This window comes from Myotis daubentonii, chromosome X, assembly GCF_963259705.1.
Source record: "Myotis daubentonii chromosome X, mMyoDau2.1, whole genome shotgun sequence".
In the NCBI taxonomy this organism is placed as follows: domain Eukaryota; kingdom Metazoa; phylum Chordata; class Mammalia; order Chiroptera; family Vespertilionidae; genus Myotis; species Myotis daubentonii.
In genome coordinates this window covers 136,334,743-136,353,026 of record NC_081861.1, presented here as the reverse complement: position 1 = coordinate 136,353,026, position 18,284 = coordinate 136,334,743, and the positions used below count along the sequence as shown (strand labels likewise).

The following is an 18,284-nucleotide window of genomic DNA, read 5'->3' as shown; positions in this document are numbered from 1 at the left end:
ACATCATTGTCAAATTCAAAGCCAAGAAAACACAGGGTCAGCAGGAGTAGGACAGGATGAGAGTAAGTGCCACAGAAGAGCAACCTGCAATTCATAACCAAGCAGTGTTTGTCTCGGTCTTGTTGACAACGTTTGGCTGCCTGTGGGTGGCCAGGAAGAGCAGGAGGCCGGCAGCCAAGTTCTTCGGGCCTGTGTCCCAGCCAGCAGCGGAGGTGCCGGACCGGGGGCTCAGCCTGAAGATAGCATAGTCATTCCCCAGGAAAGAAAATGAGATACCACTTCTGGACTTCATTACAGTCCTGAAACAAATTAAGCATCTAGCAGTGATGGCGACCCTTTTGAGCTCGGCATGTCAGCATTTTGAAAAACCCTAACTTAACTCTGGTGCCGTGTCACATATAGAAATGTTTTGATCTTTGCAACCATAGTAAACAAAGACTTCTATTTTTGATATTTATTTTATATATTTAAATGCCATTTAACAAAGAAAAATCAACCCAAAAAATGAGTTCGCGTGGCACCTGTGACACGCGTGTCATAGGTTCGCCATCACTGACTAAGGCCCATAGGAGATGGAACTTACAGGGATCGTGCTGGGTAATACTTGTCGAGAAGGTAAGAAACCCGAGTTCCCATCCTGTAGCAAACCACCTCCTCATTGACAACTGAATTTCAATTGTGTGGCAATCAATTTCACTTGAAACAAATAATTATAAATTTCGAAGTATATTAGTGTCACTGGTTAATGTCCCCAAGCCAGCATAGTTACTAGCTCCTTAGCTGTATATGTATAGGACTGGCATTTTAAAATATATTTTATTGATTTTTTACAGAGAGGAAGGGAGAGGGATAGAGAGTTAGAAACATCGATGAGAGAGAAACATCGATCAGCTGCCTCCTGCACCCCCCCCCCCACTGGGGATGTGCCCACAACCACAGTACATGCCCTTGACCGGAATCAAACCCGGGACCCTTCAGTCCGCAGGCCGACGCTCTATCCGCTGAGCCAAACCGGTCAGGGCAGTATTGGCATTTTTAATACATTTGTACTTGTGGAGTGTGGGGTGTATGTATGGAATAGGACATGAGTTCATTCATTGAATTTAACAACCAGAACAAAGCCTTCACTTAACTTTTTATTACTCATGGCACAAGACAGAATTTTAACAAACACCACTGAAAATGTCATTGGCAACATGAAAGTTAAGAGTAGCATGTTTTATAAAAAAAAAAATCATTTTTCTATGATACACATTATGAAGTGAAAAAAATCTCATAAAATACTGAAGTGAATCGCCACCTGCTGGTCAAAAATAGTTTTGCAGTTGAAAAACTTCAAAGGTACTACACAGAATGAAGTACGGAAGGAGCATTTTACAATACACACAAAATTACTGAAGAAAACATTTCCTCAGCCTTTGGTACAATGTAAATACAAAGCTGTAGTCTTTTTCCCAATATTATTTACTTTTAAAGCATTGCATATAATTTGGTTAATACTGATTATGGGGCAAAAGGAAAAACCATGTTCTCTAATTTGAATACTCTAATCACTTTATAGTCAGATTCCAGTTTGTAGTTTTGAAAAATACATAAACGTTACACATTATAAATATATATTATATGTGGTCTATATGAAATTGAATTTGACCTAAAATGGGAAGGATGATTTCTTAATTATTCTTTCTTTGTTAGGCACGGCCTTTCTCCTGTTTGATAAACTGAATCCTTTCTAAACAGATTCCAAAAATATATTCCATAACATATCAAATCTAATATTTCCTTAAAATATATTCCATATGAAAAATCATTCAGTGACTATATTTTTTGTATCTCTCTACTATATAAAAATATGGCTTCTCATACTCTCTTTTACTTTGTTTTGTTAGTGTTTCTCTTAGGCATTGAAGGAAGGACTGTCCCTCTTTAAAAGCTATGGCAAAAGCACAGAAACCCGCTTGTGCATATTCTAGAACATTCTATAGAATCTCCTTGCTTAGTATAAGTGAAGTGATTTAAAAAATGTTCCTTTTGTTTTCTGTGAATATATCATATATGATTATCATACATAATCCGTTACAGAATATACAATAGTCAAAACTGAAGACACATAAATACAATGAAGCTATACCAAAGCAAGAGTTTTATCTTAGAGCCAATGTGAGCAGTTTATATATTAGAGACTGCCATCCGTTTATGATTTTGTATTTCCCTAAGGCTGGCTATGCAATAGAATCTTATTATAAATGGTGAGGGTGTTAGTGCTCTCTATCTTTAAGTGAACTGGGTTTCCCTTGTGTTATTTTTTTTTTGAAGTGTAAAAAAAGAAAAAGTAAGGAAATGTCCAATTGACCAACACCAACTCTTTTCCTTCCGGAGTGGAAGAAGGCTGTTGGGGCGTGAGGACCGAAGCTGGGTGTGGGCTCATACCAGTGTTTCCGGGAGGGCATCGGGGTTGTCTGCGGACAAGAGCTCCCAGATCTGGCACCGATCTCTCTGCCAATCGAGCCAGCTGGGTTCCCCCAGGCCCTTACTGTTCTGATCGCTGGCGGGACCGGAGCAGGCGCTGCTCAGTTTGGGCTGGGCTGCTGGGCTTCCCTCCTCCCAGGGCGATCCTGAAGCTTCTTCTGGCCTCTGGCGCCTCCACAGGGGGGGCTCTGCGGGCTGGTGGGCCGCCGCTTGCTTCCCGGGCCCGGGATAAGGAGGCGGCGGCCTGCAGTCGGGCCTCGCCCTCTCCCGAGGTCTCTGGTGCAAAGGCTTGGCGCGGCTCGGCAGCCAGGCCACGTTCAGGTCGCTCTCGGCGAGGTCTTCCATGCTGCTCAGAGTCAAATACTGCTCCGACCTGGGCGTGGCCAGCTCCGGCCTGGGCGTGGCCAGCTCCAGCCTGGGCGTGGCCAGCTCCAGCCTGGGCGTGGCCAGCTCAAACCTGGGCGTGGCCAGCTCCGATATGGGCGTGGCCAGCTCCGATATGGGCGTGGCCAGCTCCCACCTCCTGCCGCCGCCCTGGATGTGGGGCGTGCTGCACACACGGGATACGGGAGGGTGGGCCCGGCACTCCGGGATGGTGGCCGTGGTCTGAGTCCTTCGGATGGCCTGCGGGCCACTGTCCAGTTCTGTGGGGCTCCCCTGCCACCGGGGCCAATGTGAGGACAGGTTCCCTTGAGAAAGGGAGCACGGCCCAGGTCGGAGGGAGCTGCTTTCAAAAATGTCTCCATAGGAACCTGGAAGCCAGAGAGAAGGGCAAGACATGGAATTAGTGTCGAGAATCTCGGTTCAGATGCCCTGGGACTTCCTTCCCTGCCAGCTCCGAGGACTGAAAAAGCACAGGGCATTCTCAGGTGCCGCTGGGACTCAGTGGTCGGCAAACTCATTAGCCAACAGAGCCAAATAGCAACAGTACAACGATTGAAATGTCTTTGGAGAGCCAAATTTTTTAAACTTAAACTATATAGGTGGGTACATGGTTATTAACTTAATTAGGGTACTCCTACGGCTTAGGAAGAGCCACACTCAAGGGGCCAAAGAGCCGCATGTGGCTCACAAGCCGCAGTTTGCCAACCACAGCCTGGGCGAAGTAAAAGACTTCCTAGTAAAAAAAAAAAAAAAAAAGACACTTTTTTGTTGTTGTTAATCCTCACCCCAGGATATTTTTCCAATGATTTTTAGGGAGCGGAAGGGAGAGGAAGAGACAGAGAGAAACATCAATGTGAGAGACTCACACTGATTGGTTGCCTCCTGCACCGACCCTGACCAGGGCCGGGGATCTGCATACGAGGCATGTGCCCTTGACAGGAATCGAACCCTTTGGTCCGCAGGCCGACGCTCTATCCACTGAACCAAACCAGCTAGGGCTACACTTTTTGATTATGGACACAATTGCTGTAGCAGCTCCAAATATAGATGCCTAGACTCTGACAGGTTAGCTAGCACATGAGATTCAACAGTCCTCGTCGCTAATTGACATTTCAGAAAAGGCCCCCGCAACCTGGCTGGGAACACTTACTTCTCTGCTCCCTTCCTGCTCAGTGCAATTTGCAATCCAAAGGAGACATAAATAATGTTTTCATGTTTCTATCATATTAATAAAAGCTGCAGGAATAAATGAATCGAATCTAAAACACTCATTTGGCCCAGCTGGTGTGGCTCAGTGGTTGGGCATCGACCCAGGAACCAAGAGGTCACAGTTCAATTCACGGTCAACCCACATCCCTGGGTTGCAGGCTAGATCCCCAGTAGGGGGCATGCAGGAGGTAGCCGATCAATGTTTCTCATCTCATCGAAGTTTCTATCTCTCCCTCTCCCTTCCTCTTTCTCTAAAAATCAATAAAATATATTTAATAAAAACAGTTTACACACTTAATGCTATAAACTAACATATACTTCATATGGATTAAAGAATTAAGGTAAAAGAATGAAATACTATGAAAGTGAAAGGCATATAGATGACTATCCAATGCTTAGTAACGATTAATTTTGTAAAAAATTCACAAAAAGAGATACTGATAGACTTAATTATGTGAAACCTAAGAACATTCCAGATATCCAAAGTGAGAAAAAACGCAAGGCATAATATCAGTGGCAAACAATACAGACAAAGGGTTAACATCTTTATTAGAGGAAGAGTTCATAAGAATCAATTTTTAAAACATTAGCACACATAAATAGCCAATGACATAAATGATAACTCAATGGAGGAAAATTCAGTAAATTAATAGAAAGACCGAAAAATGCTGATGAGAAAGAAATGCAAATGAAAAGAAGACAATGGAATACCCCTCAACCATTATAAGGATGAAATACTGCCATCTGCGATAGCATGGATGGATCCTGAGAGTACCATGTTAAGCGAAATAAGTCCAACGGATAAGGACAAGAACCACATGATCTCACTCATTTGTGGGATATAAAACAGAAGGCAACAAATAAATAAATGAATGGACACAGACAACAGTATGGTGGTTACCAGAGAGGGTGGGGGGTAAGGGGAGGATGAAGAGAGTAAAGAAGGTGAAATATATGATGACAGAGGAAAACTAAGATTTTGAGTCGTGAACACACAATACAATATACAGGTGATGTATCCTAGAATTGAACACCTGAAACCTATATAATGTTATTAACCAATGTCACCCCAATACATTTTTTAAAAAAGCAATGCCATTTTGTTAAGTTGGCAAAAATGCAAAGCCAATGACTTGTCATGCTGATAAGGTTAAAGAGGCACAGACAGGGCGGCCACCTGCAGCTCCCAGAGAACAAACTCACGCGCCCAACAGGGAACATGAAGTGACTGTGTACCTCTCAGATCTGTGATTTGTGATTCACTTTCCTAATCTGAATTTATAACTTTCTTCCCAAAATTTTGTGACCCCAACAATAATTTCAAATGCAAGAATGTACACAAGCCCAGACAGTGTGTCTCGGGGGTTCAGTGACGATCCATTAACCATGAGGTCACGGTTCAACTCCCGGTCAGGGCCCATGCCCGGGTTGCCGGCTCGATCCCCAGTAGGGGGCGTGCAGGAGGCAGCCGTCCATGATTCTCCCTCTGTGATGTTTCTCTCTCTCTCTCCCTTCCTCTCACTCTAAAAATCAATAAAAACTGGGGCAGGAGCAGGCGGGAGAGGTCAATGGAGGAAAAAGACATATGTAAAGCTTTCAACAATAAGGAATTTTTTAAAAAATTAATAAAAACATTTAAAAAGTGTACACAAAAGGAGTCCCTGACAGCATTAATTTATTGCAAGAACAACAACAAAATGGAAACAACCCTGTTGTCCAGGCATTGGGTGGTTAGCGATGACTCTGCACTCTGAAGTACGCAGTGGCCCTTCCCAATAATCATGGAGGACAACCGGGAAATGGAAGTTAAATAATGTAGAGTTGCAGAGACAGAATGATTTTAGCCATGTTCACAAACTCTTGCAAGGGAAATGACATGAAATCTAGTCAGAGATTGACATATTTGGGTGGAAAGGCTAAGGGCAGCTTTATCCTATCCCCCTATTTTCAGCATTTCGCAAATAATTTTTTATATATATTTTATTGATTTTTTACAGAGAGGAAGGGAGAGGGATAGAGAGCTAGAAACATCGATGAGAGAGAAACATCGATCAGCTGCCTCCTGCACACCCCCTACTGGGGATGTGCCCGCAACCCAGGTACATGCCCTTGACCGGAATCGAACCTGGGACCTTTCAGACCGCAGGCCGACGCTCTATCCACTGAGCCAAACCGGTTAGGGCTGCAAATAATTTTTGACAAGCATGTACTATGATAACAAGGCAAAGATGAAAGAGCATTAATTTTCAAAGCAAATGCGATAAACATTTTAAAAAATAATAGTTCACCTGTCATTCCTGGGTCTTTGGATCCACTCTTCAATGTTGAATGCCAAGTTCCCCAGATATTGAAAGGTTCCTCAGACATATCTAGGAAAAAATGTATTCAAAGGTATGTAATTCACAAGGAAAACTGAGGAGCAAAAATCAATACACCAATCAATGCACATCACTTCTGTGCAAAGTACTGTATTTGAGACTGTGATGGACACAAAACAGAATATGAGGCAGACCTGCCCTTTTTCAGGCGAATTCCATTTGGGATTTACAAAAAGGCTCTTTCTATATTATGGTTGTGGTAGACAGAATAAGGGCCCCCCCAAAGATGCCTGTGACAGGACCCCAGAACCTGTAAGGATGTTATATTCAAAGGGGACTTTGCAGGCATGATTGTTATGGATCTTGAGATCAGGAGAGGGTCTGGGCTGATCTGGGTGGGCCCAATGTCATCACAAGGATCCTTATAAAAGGGAGGCAGGAGAGAAGATGATATGTTGATGGCTTTAAAAATGGAGGAAGGGGCCAGGAGCCAAAGAATGCAGGCCGCCTTTAGAAGCTGGAGGAGGCAAGGCAGCAGATCTTCCCTGGGGTCCCCAGAAGGAATGCAGCGCTGCTGACCTGTTGTAGACTTCTGACATCCAGAACTATAGGCTGTCCCAAAATTCCCGCAAGATTTGCAATTGAATTGAATTGGAAATCTTGCGGGAATTTTGGGACACCCTATCTAAGATAAAGCTGTGTGTAGTTTTAAGTCACTAAGTTTGTGGTCATTCATTATAGCAGCGATACGAAGGGAATACAATGATGATGAGTGGCAAGAGCTCCAGCCACATTAACAGAGAGATAGAGGAACAGCAGTTATAGTTCCTATATCTAGTATTACCCTCAGGAATACTCCGCTATTGGTGTCAACAGATTCATCCCTGCATGTATTCATTCATACATCCTCTTAGTCTGCCCATAAATATTTACTGATGAAGGCGCTATTTTATGTCTTCTTACCATCTCATAGAATCCTCACTACAGCCCTGTGATATGATCATAATGATAATTTCTAGAAGCAAATGTCTACTGGGTGCTTACGTGTGTTCTGCAGTTCACATGTATTCTCTCACTGAACCCCAAACTTTAAAGCTGGGGGCAGGAGCAGGCGTGAGAGGTCAATGGGGGAAAAAGACATATGTAAAACTTTCAACAATAATTTATTTATAAAGAAAGTATTACCGAATGGTTATCACATGCCAAGTTTTTTGTTAAGAACTTTATATGGATTAGCTAATTAAACTTATGAAGTAACTCTGCTATCTGTCTTAGTATATCTATGTTGATTTCAGAGAGGAAGGGAGAGAGAGAGAGAGAGAGAGAGAGAGAGAAACATCAATGATGAGAGAGAATCATGGATCGGCTGCCTCCTGCATGCCCCTACTGGGAATTGAGCCCGCAACCTGGGCATGTGCCCTGGTTTATAGGTCGGGGCTCAACTACTGAGCCACACCGGCCGGGCTGTCTTAGTTTTCCCAGGAGGAGGAAATGGGACTCTGAAAAACTCTATCACTCACTTAAGGTGTTGCATGTTGAAAGTGGCAGAGCAGGTCATCCAAACCCAGTGCTCTTGTCATTGGATGCCAACACTATGTGCTTCTAGTTCCCTCGGGGTGAAATTATTTCCGGGGAGCAAGCTACAGATGAGACAGGATGTGTCCGAGCAGCCACCCGGACCTCTACCCACCAGATGCCAAGTGTGACCCTGAAAAATGCCTCCTGACATCGTCACATGTCTCCCGGGGGCACCATTGAGAAGCACAGTGTTAGAGTTTGCCAAGATAGTACATGGATGAAAAGAGCTAATGCGGGCCTTAGTCCACCTGCAAATGAGTCAGAGCCCATGTGGATCTTCACCTACATCAGTGATGGGGAACCTTTTGAGCTCGGCGTGTCAGCATTTTGAAAAGCCCTAACTTAACTTTGGTACTGTGTCACATATAGAAATTTTTTGATCTTTGCAACCATAGTCAAACAAAGACATATTTTTGATATTTATTTTATATATTTAAATGCCATCTAACAAAGAAAAATCAACCAAAAAAATGAGTTCGCGTGTCACCTCTGACACGCGTGTCATAGGTTCACCATCACTGGCCTACATGCTAAACAACTAAGGCAGTGGCTCTCAACCTTGGCTGCACATGAGAATCACCTGGGAATCTTTTTCAAATCCTGATTTCTGGGCCTCATCCTCCGGAAAGTCTGTTCCTTTGTGATGGGGTGGGGCCACAACATGAGTAACAAAGAAACAGAATTTCCGGAGGATGAGGCCCAGAAATCAGGATTTGAAAGAGATTCCCAGGTGATTCTAATGTGCAGCCAAGGTTGAGAACCACTGAACTAAGGGGCAAAGACACTGACGCTGGGAGGACAGAATCAAGCTTTCCTACTGTGTTTAGAAACCCGAGTATGCCTCGCCTCTCCTGACAGCAAAGTTCTCTTCCGATCGTCCTTTCAGTTGTTGCTTCAGAGAATATTATATATAGGAAACCTGCCACTAATTTAAAAGGGCAAAACTTAGATATCAACTATTACATCAAAGAGGCAGTCGATCCATAATTCTCTCTCATCATTGATGTTTCTCTCTCTCCCTTTCCCTATCTCTTGGAAATCAATAAAATTTTTTTTAAAAAGTAGCCATACTATGAAAAAAATATATACCATTATGTATGCATATGAACAAGGACTAGGAAAATAAAGTTTCACATTTGGAAAATAAATTTAATGCCTGATGGAAACATGGGTTACTGCTTTTGTTATTCATTTTTTAAAAAATATATTTTATTGATTTTTTACAGAGAGGAAGGGAGAGAGATAGTTAGATACATCGATGAGAGAGAAACATTGATCAGCTGCCTCCTGCACATCTCCCACTGGGGATGTGCCCGCAACCCAGGCACATGCCCCTGACCGGAAGCGAACCCGGGACCCTCCAGTCCACAGGCCGACGCTCTATCCACTGAGCCAAACCAGTTTCGGCTTGTTATTCATTTTTAAAGTTATTTTGACAGGAATATTTGTAAAATAAAATAAAGATGCTATGATTTAAAAACATGCACACAGAATCCTTTCAGAGTGACTCTTTGGGTTAAATGATAAATTTACGATAAAGTAGCAAAAATTTGTACTGTGTCTTCTAATTATTACTTAACTAGAGGCCCCATGCACAAAATTCGTGCAAGGGGCTTGGCCCTCACAGCCCCGGCTTTGTCTGGAAGGTCGTCCAGTCTAATTAGCATATTATGCTTTTATTATTATAGATGAGTGTCCTGCTAAGTCCCGGCCCCAAGGAATTCCTCTATGGAGGGAAAGAACAAGCAAACATCCAGTGGCCAAATACATGTGGGAAAAGCTGCAAACCACACGCTCCCTCCCAATGCAGCTATCCAATGGTGACCATTAATGCTTTTAAGACTTTGAGAAATTGTACAATAGAGACACCATTAACTTGGTTAATCCAGCCATTCCCCAATGTATTTGACCATGAAACCCTTATTTTGCCTAAAAATGTTGATCTCCCTGGAGATTAACATTATGTTCTTTCTGGAACACGATGTCTTGTTATATAGTAGGTTCAGTTTGTTCTCTTTAGAAGAGTAACGGCAATAATTGGATGACATCTTAGACTTCGCAAATATGCACCCAAACTCTAGGACACACGGAGTTCCTGGGATGCTGGAAGGAAAAGAGTCAGCTGGGAATATCGCTCTCTGGACAGGAGGCTGCTTCCCAGACCCTCCAAGACAGCGGTTCTCAACCTGTGGGTCGCGACCCCTTTGGGGGTCGCCTAAGACCATCGGAAAACACATATATAATCACATATTGTTTTTGTGATTCATCACTATGCGTTCATTATGTTCAATTTGTAACCATGAAAATACATCCTGCATATCAGATAGTTCCATGGCGATTCAAAACAGTAGCAACATGACAGTTATGAAGTAGCCACGAAAATAATTTTATGGTTGGGGTCACCACAACATGAGGAACTGTATTCAAGGGTCGCGGCCTTAGGAAGGTTGAGAACCACTGCTCCAAGAGATGACTAGGCTCACCACGCCTTCCTCTTCCTGGAGAACATCTTCAGCCATACTCAGTAAAAGCTCTGAGCCCTAACCGGTTTGGCTCAGTGGATTGAGCATCAGCCTGCGGACTCAAGGGTCCCAGGTTCGATTCTGGTCAAGGGCATGTACCTTGGTTGCGGGCACATCCCCAGTAGGAGTGTGCAGAAGGCAGCTGATCGATGTTTCTCTCTCATCGATGTTTCTAACTCTCTGTCCCTCTCCCTTCCTCTCTGTAAAAAATCAATAAAATATATTTAAAAAATAAATAAAAGCTCTCTGAATTGCAGAAACAGAAACCTAGGAAGGAGGGAGAGAGGGTCCGAAGGGCCCACGCCACGTGCAATCACAGGCCCCGTTACCTTTTCCAAGCCGTGGTCCAGGAGAACTCTCCCTTGACTTCAATGATGGAAGGTGGCCCACCAGCATGTACTGCTCTGGTCCTCTGTACAGCTTCTCCGAGCCCCCCGGGGCCGTGTTCTCTTGCATAGCCAGCAGGGAGCGCTCGGACAGCACGGGGGAGTTGTTGTCATAAGGGGACAGGTCTCCGCTGGAGGCCTTGTTGGAGTCTGTGGATGAGTGCCTGCCTCCCATCGAAAAGGAAACTTCCGACCGCAGCATGTCGTCAGGGCTTCTGGCACAGGGAGACAAGGACAGGCGTGTGAGGATGCTGACAATCGGCGACAGATTCCCACAATGTGACCGTTACACACATGACAGGAGGGGAATGCATGTACACAGGCTGAAACGAACCAAAGGAGACCTCAGGGCAGGATTCTACATCCATACGGTGAAAGCGTTTCCATGAAATGGCCAGCAGAGGGCAGTACAACTCAACAGATGTTACTGGAGATGCCAAGGTGAAGGCAGGGGGAGGATGAGGGGTGGATCCCTGTCTTGTCCAATGTGCCTTGCTGAAATGCCTGTTGGTCTCGCTGGCTTTCATTTCAAAGTTATAGTCTAAACCAGTGGTTCTCAACCTTCCTAGTGCCACGACCCCTTAATACAGTTCCTCATGTTGTAGTGACCCCCAATTTCATGGTGACAAATTGAACATCATTAAAGCATAGTGATTCATCACAAAAACAATATGTAATTCTAGATGTGTTTTCTGATGGTCTTAGGCGACCCCTGTAAAAGGGTCGTTCCACCCCCAAAGGGGTCGCGACCCACAGGTTGAGAACCGCTGGTCTAAACACTTACGGAAGATTGCTCAACCAATGATGAAAAGGGTGAAAAAAAGATTAAAATATCAGAAGAAACAGAAACCTCTTGTCAAAAAGAAAAGATGATTCTGTTTGCGGTAAGGTGAACAAAATGTACTCGTTGGAGAATTTTAAAAGGGACCGACATCCTGTTGGAAATATGATTTGAAGAAAGGCTTTCCAAAGACAGAAATGTCTGAAGAGGGAATTGAGTCAGGGGCAAACTCTGGGGAGGACTGTATATGTGCCAAATGGTCACTACTGGGCATTGATTATAAGGAGTGAAAAAGAGCAAAAGGCTGAAATGTCATTATTGTGATCCATCAACCATATTTATGACTATATGTGTGGGAGTGTGTGCTCACGAACACAGGCAAATCAGAAGATTCTGCATATTTGATTAAAATAATAACGAAATAAGAAATTTAGAAATAGGCTGAATTTGACAGAATATATTCAAGGCCTTTAAGACATTTATTCTTTTATTTTTATTTTTTGTTAATCCTCACCTGAGGATATTTTTCCATTGATTTTTAGAGAGAGTGAAAAGGAGGGGGGGAGACACAAAGAGAGAAACATCGACGTGAGAGAAACACATCGATTGGTTGTTTTCTGCAATGCCCCGGCCAGGGCAGGGATGGGTCCTGTATCCGAGGTACGTGCCCTTGACTGGAATTGAACCCAGGACCCTTCAGTCCACGGGCCAACACTATCCACTGAGCCAAACTGTCCAGGGCTAAGACATTTGGGATTCACATTTGATAGCTTTAAAATATAGCATTTCACTTGTTAAAAGTACATGTAGCAACCATCAATTATCTTGAATTTAAGACATCCATTTAACTGAATATTTATAATTTTAAATTAATCTTTTATCTTATTACGGTAATAGCAACAAACTGATTGTGGAGAATATTTTGTCATTATTTTGATATTATAGTGATTTTCTGGCCATGGGATACCATTCAGTCAAATGATATTCTAATCACTCAATCATTCCTGGCTGTTGATGAAAAAGAGGCTCAGATCTTAGTGCTGTGTTAAGGGCTTATTCTGTTTGTGGTAGCAACTGAAATATGAATTCCCCATAGGGTTCCTGAGGCTGTTCAGATTTTACATAATCCAGTATATAAGAGTGTATGTTTTTTTTGTGTGTGTGTGTTTGTGTAAAACAAATAACGTCTGATGCTCACTATCTATTAAGTAAGAAAAACTGGTAGATAACTTTTAATTTCCTCAATATCCTGAATTAAAAATAATTCAGATAAAACTATGATTGAGACTTTACATGAGGTTTATTAAGGCTTCATAGACAACTTCTCTTCCCCCAGCGAAACACTTAGTGTAAGTATGTCCATCCTTCCTGTGACAGTGATGATAATGAGGATGATGCTACTGGTGACAACAGTGGCATGTATAAAATGGCTGAAAAGATAAATATCTGACTATCATTGGTGTCCATTGCATTTAACTACATCTCAAGTGACTCTACAAGGCACTAGTCCTTTTTACAAATAGATATAAAACATACTAATTAGCATATCCATTACAGTTCATATGCGCATGAATTGTCACAGCAACAAAAATAACAGTGAAAATGTGAAGGGAACGGAAAAGGAGGATGTCAGGAGCGTGAAAAGAGTGTTTGCAGTCTTACCTGGGAACATCTGTATTCTCTACCTTCCTCAAAATAGTGGCCCTGACATCTTGAAGGGAAATGATGACAGATTAAAAATTCCAGAACCTTCTCTCTTCCCCCCCATCCCCCCACTTCTTCTCTTTACTAGTCCTCGCTTTCTTTGGGTTTAATGTTTCAAAACAAATCTTTTGTGATCTGAAGGTATACACATGCCCGAGTAACCCTTTCCTCACCGAATGGTTTTGAGCATGCAACACGGAGGAAGGGTGCTCACAGGGGGGCTGGCTTCTTCTGGGGTTTCCTGCAGGGGTTAGCGTGCAGGAGACAGGCCTCGCAGCATGTGACATGTGTCGCTGGTCACCGAGACAGCCAGGGGCTTGAACACTTTCTTTAAACAATCTTTTTAAAATTTTTTTTATCTATTTATCTATCTATCTATTTATTTATTTTGTTAATCTTCACCCAATTATATTTTTCCATTGATTTTTAGGGAGAGAGGAGGAGAGAGGGAAAGACAGAGAGAAACATCGATGTGAGAGAGACACATAGATTGCTTGTCTCCTGTACATGCTCCGACCAGGGCCTGGGCCAGGGAGGAGCCTGCAACTGAGTTACATGCCCTTGACTGGAATCAAACCTGGGACCCTTTGGTCTACAGGCTGACGCTCTATCCACTGAGGCACACCAGCCACGACCTCTTTAAACAACCATATGGGAAAGAGCCAGACAACAACAGTGTGGATGATTTTCCAGAAACTTTAGGCCTCCTATGAATGAAAGAGAACTAAAAGGTACTTACTATTTCTGCTGGGAAGTGGGGGGAAAACGATTTCTTCTCCATATCTAATCAAAGAGAAAGGAGTCTCCCTAATTCTAGTGGAGGGAACACAAAACGAAACAGCTGGACACGTGTGTTATCATGGGGTTAGCTCTGGGTGAGGAAACTTGACTATGAAAAGGAGAAAAATTGAATGTGTTGAACTGGTAGCTACATGGAGCTCAGCTCAGAATCAGGGTTCTATGTTCTTATTAGGGCTAGAAATCATATTACTGGATTAATTTCAGTTGTTTCCTTTGTTTAGTTAACATTTTTTGTAGTCATTAATGAAAATGTCTCCTCTATCAGCCATGGCGTTATATCAATGATCGTGAGTACATAAAGCCTTATTTTAAAGAGAGTTAAGTCGATTCATTAGCCAAAACAAAATAACTATCAGAGCTACAAATACCTTTTTGACCCCTCATATTGGGAGGAAAGCTTTAGAATGGTCATATTTTAGCTCACAGAGAACCCCCTAGTTTTGTCTCATGTCTTGCTCATCTGTCTTATAAAACATACAGAAGAAAATACAGTCAACAAAATAACTTGCAGATTCAGGCAATGGTTATGTGCATAAAGACACTTACCCTATGTAAGAAGTTTCTCTTATGTCTCAGTACTAGAGACATTTGGGTTTCTACCAAACAAGTAGGCTATTGAACCCTATGGAACCATTCATCATATATATATATATATATATATATATATATATATATATATATATACACACACACTAGGGGCCCAGTGCATGAATTCATGCACCTTGAAAGGAACTGTGAACTGTGAGACTGTGGTGGGCACAGGGGCGGGTCTTGGCCCCTCCCACTGCGGCCCCCAGTCCTGTCTGCCAGTAGCCCCGCTCCCGCCACTGCGGCTCCCACATGCTGATGGTGCCAGCCCTGCTCGCATCTGCTGACGGTGCAGAGCAATTGGGGCTGGCACCGACAGCAGGTGCGAATGGTGGCTGCTGCCCTGATTGCCTCTCAGGAGCAGGGGGAGGTGGAGAAGCCCTGAAAGGTGATGGGGGCCAGCAACCGCCACTCGCACCTGCTGACAGCGCTGAGCGATAGGGGCTGGTGCCAGGCACTGGAAGTGGGTGTGAGTGGCAGCTCTGGCGTCGGCAGTGGGTGCGAGCAGGGCCAGTGCCAGCAACAGGTGTGAGTGCCAGGCGGGGCTGTGGCGCGGGGGAGCAAAGAATTTTCAGTAACCACCAGAGGCTCACCCCAATGACAGCAACCAGTGCCTCGCCTTGGTCTGGCGTCCCCGCTCACCTGCTCCACCATTCCGCTGTGGCCGATGCCTGCCATGTTCTGTGCGTGCCTCCTGGTGGTCAGCACACCTCATAGTGACCGGTTGTTTGGTTGTTTGGTTGTTCCACCATTTGGTCTATTTGCATATTAGCCTTTTATTATATAGGATATATATATGCCTAAGCGATTGTTACAACTGGTCGACTGAATGACCAGTCACTATGTGGTCAGTGGCCAACCTTCCACGGTCCCTCCTTCTGGCTGGCTGACCCCAATCGGGACTGGGCAAGATGGTCCCGATTGGCCCCCATTGCCAGCCAGAATGAGGGCGCCCACCTGTGCACGAATTCATGCACCGGGCCTCTAGTGTAATAATAACGTATCTGACTTTGCAATGAGTGCTAAAAGGCTCTGTGGAATTGGGGCTCCCCTCGAGTTGGTGTCCTGGAGCTTCTGGTTTGCGTCTGTGTGTTTCACACCCAAACTGAATCTCATCTTCTCACTCCATTGTTTTCCTGTCCCCAGTTTCTCAAATTACTTACCACAGTATTGTTCCACTTTACATATTTTTTTCAAGTCGCTCCAATAAATTGTTTTTGGACGGACATTCAGACAGGGAAGTCACACCCACATTAATTGTTGGGGGGACTGAAAGGGCAGCATGCTTCATGAGAACATTCAGTTTGGTTAAAATAAAACAAGAACAATAATAGTAATCGGAACAAAAATAACAGAAACTGCGACACTCTTTCTTCCTCCATTTGCATGGTTATGATCGGATCTTATCAAGCGGGGTGAGAGAGGAGGAGGTGGAGCCACTGTCCCTTTCCTCTGTTTTTTGGGCTGACTCTGCAAAGAAACTTGTTGGAAATGCAAGTTCTCAAGCTCCATTCTAGGCCTACTGACAGGACTGGCTATACTATATGGGGCCCAGTGAAAAATGAACAGGCAGGGCCCCAAGTTAAAAAATAATTAAGAATTTCACGATGGTGAGAGCAGATCATTAAGCCAAATGTGGGCTTCTTCTAAGTGTGGGGTCCTGTGCGACTGTACAGGTTGCCCCCCCACCTCCCCGCCATGAAACTGCCTACTGAAAGGGACTGTCTGGACATGGGGCTAGCAAACTATTGCAAAAAGCTCTCCAGGTCATTTTGATGCATGGGAAGTTTGAGAACCTCGGATACCAAACCAACCTTCTCTTCTTCAAGCTATACATGCGACCGCGGGTCAAGGATCTACTATGCCAAATCAGGAGAGACACCACAAATAATGGCCCAAACCTCTGCACTGGCTGGCAGGGGGGTAAATGGAGTGGTCTTGACCTTGAGGTGATTGGGACCACAGCTGAGTAAAGGAGGGAGAGTGTGCCCAGGCCAGTGAGCTCCATTAGCAGGATCCAGATCACTGAATGGAGTTTGGTTATTGATCAGAACGTGTTAAGGTGAGAAGGGGACAGGAGAGGCCAACCTGCCTTTCTCTGCCCTTCTCGTACATTCTCCTAAGTCAAGCCATCAAAGTGACCACAGCTGGGGGTCAGTGAGATGGTGGCCATAGTTGCCTAAGAACCCCTAATCCAAGACCTGTCTCTCCACATGAGAGCCCACCAATGAAAACTATTTTATTCACACCTCAGGATTCTCCCTACAACATAGGCAGCTCAGAGTTTTAAGAAATTTTCGTGTCATTTCATTGCTTTAGCATTAAATCTATTGGAAGAAAAGTCTAGGACTTCCGTTTGGGGATCTCTGAAAACATAAGATAAGCAGCCACCAATGTCTTCTCCAGGATTTGCCTCTAAGAGGATTCCACTCCATGAAGACAATTTGAACTTCAGTGCTCCAAGTGAAGGCAATAAAATATTCATGTATTAATTTACATAAAATATTGACCCTAACCAGTGATTCACTAGATGAGAATAGTTTAAAAGACAGTGGCCTCATTGTATGTCTTGGGGTGTGATGGGTTTGAGGTTGGAAATCTGGTGGATGGGTTGCCCGTTGACATGGGCTTGCTCCCATGAATGGATGGATTCCTCATGACACCTGCCAAGCCCAGGATCACCCGCAGCATGCATGGCTACTCTCAGCTAATCCACGAAGCATGAGATGGACATGGAGAGTGAATCGCTTTCTCACCCTTAGCTGGTCCCTCCATGTCAGGGTGTAAACACACCGGCAGGGCACTGTGGGCAGGCCTGCCCTGCAGCTGGAGGCACAGAACTCGTTCTGTGGATAAATGGAAAACTCCGGTTCAATCACCGGATGTGGCTGACCCAGCTCCTGGAGGAGCTACGCCAGTGAGAAACATCCGTGGAGATTGCAAACGTGCGTTGGCTTCATTCTTGGCTCAACTGATAAACCTCAGTCTGTTGGAAGCAAAGCACAGAACCATCTCAGACGCTATGAATGGTACTGGGAAAGGAATCCACTGGCACAGCAGCTCTGGATTGATGGGGGATTTTCCCATGAATCAAACTCAGTTCTGCAAAGCATCCCTTATGCAGAATCCTAGGGACAAAGGCAGCCTGCCCCGAGGAGAAGCAGACATGGATCCAAACTCCCTACTGGGAGATGAAAGTAGCTCCCTGGCATTAGAACTTACCAGGGCTTTGGTGAAATTGCTCCACTCATTTCTAGCTTGTAAAGGGTGTCCCAAAATTCACGCAAGATTTGAATTTGGCGTGAGCACTCACAACAACAACAAAAAGTAAAAGCCTAATTTTACTTGGCATATTGAATCAGATTCTAATATCTCTTGCCCTTTGATGTCAATCCCTTCAATTTGATAAGCATGACCAAGTACCAATGCTGGCCCAGGAGCAGGGACAGTGAAGACCAATGAAGACCACGGCTTTGCGTCTGTGCCAGCAAAGCTGTGGAGGCCATTGACCCGATGTGCTATTCCATACATAACCCTAGACTGT

At 44.2% G+C, this 18,284-nt stretch overlaps 1 protein-coding gene across 6 annotated transcripts in view; it reads right to left on the bottom strand.

Moving 5' to 3' along the window:
- Positions 1-1,123: 1,123 nt before the first annotated feature.
- ARHGAP6 (Rho GTPase activating protein 6) overlaps positions 1,124-18,284 on the bottom strand; it is a 517,050-nt gene continuing 499,889 nt past the window's right edge. For all 6 annotated transcript variants that reach the window (XM_059680028.1, XM_059680029.1, XM_059680030.1 and 3 more), the window contains 3 exons: positions 10,810-11,081; positions 6,351-6,431; positions 1,124-3,221 (listed from right to left, as the gene is read on the bottom strand). In XM_059680028.1, coding sequence (XP_059536011.1) covers positions 2,425-3,221; positions 6,351-6,431; positions 10,810-11,081 — 1,150 coding nt within the window. In that variant the 3' untranslated portion in view covers positions 1,124-2,424. The remainder of the gene's footprint in view (positions 3,222-6,350; positions 6,432-10,809; positions 11,082-18,284) is intronic.